This window comes from Mizuhopecten yessoensis, unplaced genomic scaffold (assembly GCF_002113885.1).
Source record: "Mizuhopecten yessoensis strain PY_sf001 unplaced genomic scaffold, ASM211388v2 scaffold10459, whole genome shotgun sequence".
In the NCBI taxonomy this organism is placed as follows: Eukaryota; Metazoa; Mollusca; class Bivalvia; order Pectinida; family Pectinidae; genus Mizuhopecten; species Mizuhopecten yessoensis.
The window spans coordinates 127,903-135,489 of NW_018408557.1; the positions used below are offsets into that span (position 1 = coordinate 127,903).

At 38.8% G+C, this 7,587-nt stretch overlaps 1 protein-coding gene across 2 annotated transcripts in view; it reads left to right on the plus strand.

Moving 5' to 3' along the window:
* LOC110460705 (microsomal glutathione S-transferase 3-like) overlaps positions 1–7,328 on the plus strand; it is an 11,624-nt gene extending 4,296 nt beyond the window's left edge. The window contains exons 3-5 of one of the 2 annotated variants that reach the window (XM_021513763.1): positions 696–753; positions 4,639–4,711; positions 6,721–7,328. In XM_021513763.1, coding sequence (XP_021369438.1) covers positions 696–753; positions 4,639–4,711; positions 6,721–6,821 — 232 coding nt within the window. In that variant the 3' untranslated portion in view covers positions 6,822–7,328. The remainder of the gene's footprint in view (positions 1–695; positions 754–4,638; positions 4,712–6,720) is intronic. The other variant, XM_021513762.1, reaches the window with a different exon arrangement.
* The last annotated feature ends 259 nt before the right edge of the window (positions 7,329–7,587 follow it).

The following is a 7,587-nucleotide window of genomic DNA, read 5'->3' on the forward strand; positions in this document are numbered from 1 at the left end:
GGGGGGGGGGGGCTGCTCAATATAACAGAACAGACAGACTGACAGGGGGGAGGCTGCTTAATACAACAGAACAGACAGACAGACTGAAGGGGGGGGGATGCTGCTCAATTCAACAGAACAGAAAGACAGACTGAAGGTGTGTGTGTGTGGGGGGGGGTGCTCAATACAACAGAACAGACAGACAGACTGACAGGGGGGAGGCTGCTCATTACAACAGAACAGACAAACATACTGACAGGGCTGCTCATTACAACAGAACAGACAGACAGATTGATGGAGGGAGGGAGGCTTCTCATTACAACAGAACAGACAGACAGACTGACATTGGGGGCTGCTCGTAACAACAGAACAGACAGACAAACATGGGGGTTGCTAATTACAACAGAACAGACAGACAGAAAGACAAACTGACAGGGGGGAGGGGCTGCTCAATACAAAAGAACACACAGACAGACTGACAGGTTGGGGTGGGGGGTGGGGGGTGCTGCTCAATATGAATTAACGCTAAATAGCTGACCTGGCAGAAAGAGATAAACATAAGCAGGATAACTGACCCTATGCAAGCCAGATTCCCAAATTGATATTTGCCTGTAAATATAACTGTACAAAGAAGATTATAGATGGACATGTACATACTGACAGTTTATATAACTACAGGAAATTGTTTAATACTCTTTGTTTTTTGTATACTTCAGGTTGGAAGTGTATCCTACATACCTAATACTGCAGATACTTGGCGGCCTCTATGCACCAGTATGTACATTTTGATTGAGAAAATTTACACTTTTTATATACAGTAAAACCTCGTTATACCGCAACCTTCTGTCCTCTGTGATTTTGGCTGTATAATGAGTTTAGCGTTTTGAACATGTTTTTAGCTCGTCTATTGAAAGAATAGGGGGGCTATTCTTTCATGTATTGTATAATATGGTTACAGCAATTGCTGGGAGGTTCCTAAGCAACAAAATGGACCATATTTGCTCATTATTGGTCCAAAACACAAGTTTTTAGCTCACCTGTCCGAAAGGCAAGTAAGCTTATGTCATGGTGCGGCATCCGTCAATTGCCCGGCCTCCGTCAACTTTTCCTTAAACAACTTCTTCTGAAGAACAAACAGGCATAGAACCATGATATTTGAAGGAAAGCTTCGTTACTAGGGGCCCGACAAAGTTTGAGAACGAAAATGACATTGACCTACTTTCAAGGACTCAGGGGTCAAAATGTGTCAAACACTTCAAACGACTTCTTCCGAAGAACTGAGAATATAGAGTCTTCGAATTTGGCTGGTATCTTCCTGGGATAGAGCCCAACAAAGTTTAAGAACGAAAATGACTTTGACCTTATTTCAAGGTCACAGCTGTCAAATATGTCAAATGCTTAAAACAACTACTTCTGAAGAACTAAAAGGTATAGAATCTTCATATTTGGCTGTTGACTTCCTGAGATAGAGCCCGACAAAGTCTAAGAATGAAAATGACTTTGACCTACTTTCAAGGTCACATCAGTCAAATATGTCAAATGCTTCAAACCTCTTCTTCTGAATAACTAAAATGTATAAAACCCTCATATTTCGCTGTTGGCTTCCTGAGATAGAGCCCGACAAAGTCTAAGAATGAAAATGACTTTGACGTACTTTCAAGGTCACAGGTGTCAAATATGTCAAAAACATTGAACGACTTCTGATGAATAATAGAAAGGTATATATACAATTATAATATTTGGCTGGTGGCTTCCTGGGATAGAGCTCACCAAAGTTTGCAAATGAAAATGACCTCAACCTACTTTAAAGGTCACAGAGGTCAACAACATTTCTAAGGGTTTGTTCTGAAGAACCAAAAGGAATGGATTCATAAGATTTGGCCGGTAGCTTTTTGGGATAGAGCTTACAAAGTTTGAGAAGGAAAATGACATTGACCTACTTACAAGGTCACGGGGAAAAATATGTTAAACAACTTCTGAAGAACAACCAAAAAGCATAGAATCTTATAATAATATTTGGCTGGTAGTTTCAACAGATGGAGCCGACGAAGTTTGCGAGGGAAATATTTGTAGTGCAATATAATATTTAATGAGAATATTTTGCTATGACTGCTTAATTATTCAGGTGAGCGAGTTTGGAATTGGTTAAAGTTTTTTGGTGAGTTCTACAGGTTAGAGTTTTACGACAAGTTCTAATTCTTTTGAAACTACTGGGCAGATTTCAACCAAATTTGGGAGGAAGCACCTTTTGGGAATGGGATTCAAAATTGTACAAATGAATTCCCTAACCCCCAGGGGACAGGTTGGCCCCAGGTGGGCGGGGCCAAAAGGGGTAAATTTGACAGTATGCCTTTAAACGATATCTCCTCCTACACTATTTGGCAGATTTTAACCAAATTTAACGGGGAGCATCTTTAGGGGAAGGGGATTCAAGATTGTACAAATAAAGTCCCTGACCCCTAGGGGACAGATTGGCGGGGTCAAAATCCTTGTTCTTCTGTAGGAATGAAAGAATTTGGTCCATATTTGGTCTGAAGCATCCTTGGGTGAAGAGAAACCAGTTTTGAATAAACTGTGGGTCTGGCCCCCCAGGGGCCTTAGGGGAGGGCCCAATAGGGGAAACATAGCAAATTATTCTTTAAAATCCTTCTTATTCTGTCGGAATGAAAGGATGTGGTCCATATTTTTTGTGGAGTATCCTTGGGTAAAGGGAAACCAATTTTGTATAAACGGTGTGTCTAACCCAACTAGAAGCAAAGAGGCGGGGCCCAATAGGGGAATTAGAGGTAACACCTTTAAAATCCTTCTTCTACCATAGGAATTAAGGGATTTTATCCTAATTTAGTCTGGAGCATCAATGGGCTAAGGGGACTCAATTTTGTATAAGCAGTGGGTGTGGTCTCCCAGGGGGCAGAAGGGTGGGGACCAATAGGAGAAATAGAGGTAAAACCTTTAAAATCCTTCTTCGACCATCGGGATTAAGAGATTTTATCCTTATTTAGTCTGGAGCATCCTTGGGCCAAGGCGACTTGATTTTGTATAAATAGTGGGTATGACCCCCCCCCCTAGAGGCCTAGGGGGGGGGCTCTGTTTGAAGTTTGTTCTCGCTATATCTCAAGTACTGGATGGATCTTTCTGAAATTTCATGGACTATGTACTTACAGCACCTACCATTGAGTGCTATATCTTTACTTCATACCAATTATTTTAAACACATTCAGGTGAGCTATACAGGCCCTCTGGGCCTCTTGTTCTAAACAACACCTATTTTAAACCTCTTCTCAAGTTCCACCAGTGGGATTGAGCTGAAACTTGCCTGAAGTGAGCCTGAGATGGTCCTGACCAAGTGTTGTTATTTTTCAGGTCGGTCCAAAATCCAAGAGGGCCACCATGGCCGCCATCTTAAAAAAACACATTTTAAACTTCTTCTCCAGTTCCACTGGTGCCATTGAGCTAAACATTGGTGGGGATGTTTAGGAAAGGAAGCCGACAAAGTGTTGTTATTTTTCAGCCCCGTCAATACTTCAATATGGCAGCCATGGTGGCCATTTTGTAACATGATTGCACAATCGTGGTTTTCCTAATTATAAACAACAATTTTTCGGGTCAGTCCAAAATCCAAGATGGTCGCCATCTTAAAAAAATAATATTAAAAATCTTCTCCACTTCCACTGGTGCCATTGAGCTAAAAATTGGTGCGGATGGTAAGGAAAGGAAGCCGATCTCGACAAAGTGTTGTTATTTTTCAGCCCTGTCAAAACTTCAACATGGCAGCCATGCATGGTGGCCATTTTGTAACATGTCATATACGCATGCAAGTAATGAGGCGAGAGAAATAACTGTTACTTAATCTGACCTTACTCATGCAAGTAGAACAGCAAGAAAGGTAACTCTTACTTAATCTTATATTTCACTTTTACGAGTAGTCTTGCCCCACCACCACCACAAATTTGGCCAATGAAGTGAAAAGCCCATCAAATAGTTGATCTTGAGTCAGTTGGAAGGTCACTTGTTTGAGAGAATACCATGTGAGTGATACAGGTCCTTTTGGTCTCTTGTTTATCTTGTTACAGTTACATTTTGAGCAAAATTTATATTCAAAATTACTCAATGTGTCTTCATAGATATTGTTTAGGATTCCAGTAATATAGAGGTTCCCCAGCGAGTAATGCTTGATTATCCTGATTATCTAACTCAAGTTAGTTAATCTTCAAATTGTATAAAGACACAAGGTTTACCGAGTGTCTTTTACAATTTGAAAATTAACTAACAAGAGTTTCGGGATCTGTTTCTCCCATAACGTTCATTATTTTATCTGAAAAACCACATTTTTCCCCTGGAAAATATGTTATGTGTGTTGCCGATGGGGGAAACAATTGCCATGGACCATGACGTCACAATGGAAAATGACATCGAAAAGCATTGTTACACGACGTCATAAATTAAAGATTGATCGATGAAATCACGTCCAGGGTGTTACCTACTAGTGGGTAACCAAACATGTTTACCAACTCCTAGCAGGTTTATCCAGTGAGTAATGAGTGAGGAAACCTACAGTGGTTGTGGGAGAAAACAAGTTTGGTAACAACTGATATATCTTCTGAACCTTGTATACACACCCTGAAGCTCGACTGTATTGTTACACTTTTTCTGTTGTAGAAACTGGGGGCTGTCTGTGGCCTGATCTGGATAGCCGGAAGAGTGGCCTACGCCTTGGGATATTATACTGGGGGTAAGGTTGATCTACATCACGATTTATAAAACAGGGTTTGGTACTAAGCAAAATCTTTACTTTACCTGCATGATGTTGTTGATTAAAAAATATGACTGTAAACTCTTCTATAAGACAAGTACAGGTACATGCTCATTGAATATTTATGTAGAGTGTAAACTGTGTTAACTAGATAGAGATTGTATTTATGTAGAGTGTATGCTGTGTTAACTAGATAGAGATTGTATTTATGTAGAGTGTATGCTGTGTTAACTAGATAGAGATTGTATTTATGTAGAGTGTATGCTGTGTTAACTAGATAGAGATTGTATTTATGTAGAGTGTATGCTGTGTTAACTAGATAGAGATTGTATTTATGTAGAGTGTATGCTGTGTTAACTAGATAGAGATTGTATTTATGTAGAGTGTATGCTGTGTTAACTAGATAGAGATTGTATTTATGTAGAGTGTATGCTGTGTTAACTAGATAGAGATTGTATTTATGTAGAGTGTATGCTGTGTTAACTAGATAGAGATTGTATTTATGTAGAGTGTATGCTGTGTTAACTAGATAGAGATTGTATTTATGTAGAGTGTATGCTGTGTTAACTAGATAGAGATTGTATTTATGTAGGGTGTATACTGTGTTAACTAGATAGAGATTGTATTTATGTAGGGTGTATACTGTGTTAACTAGATAGAGATTGTATTTATGTAGGGTGTATACTGTGTTAACTAGATAGAGATTGTATTTATGTAGGGTGTATACTGTGTTAACTAGATAGAGATTGTATTTATGTAGGGTGTATACTGTGTTAACTAGATAGAGATTGTATTTATGTAGGGTGTATACTGTGTTAACTAGATAGAGATTGTATTTATGTAGGGTGTATACTGTGTTAACTAGATAGAGATTGTATTTATGTAGGGTGTATACTGTGTTAACTAGATAGAGATTGTATTTATGTAGGGTGTATACTGTGTTAACTAGATAGAGATTGTATTTATGTAGGGTGTATACTGTGTTAACTAGATAGAGATTGTATTTATGTAGGGTGTATACTGTGTTAACTAGATAGAGATTGTATTTATGTAGGGTGTATACTGTGTTAACTAGATAGAGATTGTATTTATGTAGGGTGTATACTGTGTTAACTAGATAGAGATTGTATTTATGTAGGGTGTATACTGTGTTAACTAGATAGAGATTGTATTTATGTAGGGTGTATACTGTGTTAACTAGATAGAGATTGTATTTATGTAGGGTGTATACTGTGTTAACTAGATAGAGATTGTATTTATGTAGGGTGTATACTGTGTTAACTAGATAGAGATTGTATTTATGTAGGGTGTATACTGTGTTAACTAGATAGAGATTGTATTTATGTAGGGTGTATACTGTGTTAACTAGATAGAGATTGTATTTATGTAGGGTGTATACTGTGTTAACTAGATAGAGATTGTATTTATGTAGGGTGTATACTGTGTTAACTAGATAGAGATTGTATTTATGTAGAGTGTATACTGTGTTAACTAGATAGAGATTGTATTTATGTAGAGCATACTGTGTTAACTAGATAGAGATTGTATTTATGTAGGGTGAATACTGTGTTAACTAGATAGAGATTGTATTTATCTAGAGTGTATACTGTGTTAACTAGATTGAGATTGTATTTATGTAGGGTGTATACTGTGTTAACTAGATTGAGATTGTATTTATGTAGTGTGTATACTGTGTTAACTAGATAGAGATTGTATTTATGTACAGTGTATACTGTGTTAACTAGATAGAGATTGTATTTATGTAGAGTGTATACTGTGTTAACTAGATAGAGATTGTATTTATGTAGAGCATATTGTGTTAATAAAAGATCATATTTTTGCTTGTGACAAATGGAATTTACCCTTCTAACTATGGGATAATCTTTGTTAATTGGTAATTAGTGAACATCATTAGGTACTAACAGTTTTATCAGTCTGAATGATCAATTCCGATAAAAAGATGACAGAAAACCTTCTTTTTTTTTCAGACCCTGAGAAGAGGAAGTGGGGGGCCTTTGGTTACATAGGCCTGTTGACATTACTAGTCTGCGCAGTAATGTTTGGCTTATCACTTCTTGGCCTCTTCTAATCTTCTTCTGTGGAAACTTCACCTGTGAAACACTTTTCTGCAGCAGATTTTTTAGAAAAGAAGTGCTTCTGAGTATCGAAATAGAAAACATGGATGATTTTTTATGCCCATTTGTAACTAAAATTAAGATAATCAGATTTCTATTCACTTTAATAGTCTTCACCACTTGTATATTCGTTAATGTATACTGTATTACTCAGGTAAAAAGTTTGAGTGGAGGACTGACAGTGTCCTTTGGAGGACTGACAGTGTCTTGTGGAGGACTGACAGTGTTTTGTGGAGGACTGACAGTGTCCTTTGGAGGACTGACAGTGTCCTGTGTTGGACTGACAGTGTCCTTTGGAGGACTGACAGTGTCTTGTGGAGGACTGACATTGTCCTGTGTTGGACTGACAGTGTCCTTTGGAGGTCTGACAGTGTCTTGTGGAGGTCTGACAGAGTCCTTTGTTGGACTGACAGTGTTTTGTGGGGGACTGACAGTGTCTTGTGAGGACTGACAGTGTCTTTGGGGGGACTGGCAGTGTCCTGTGTTGGACTGAAAGTGTCCGTTGAGGACTGACAGTGTCCAGTGTTGGACTGACAGTGTCCGTGGAGGACTGACAATGTCCGTTGAGGACTGACAGTGTCCAGTGTTGGACTGACAGTGTCTTTTGGAGGACTGACAGTGTCCTATGGAGGACTGACAATGTTCTGTGGAGGACTGACAGTGTCGTGTGAGGACTGACAGTGTCTTGTGGTGGACTGACAGTGTCCTGTGGGGGACTGA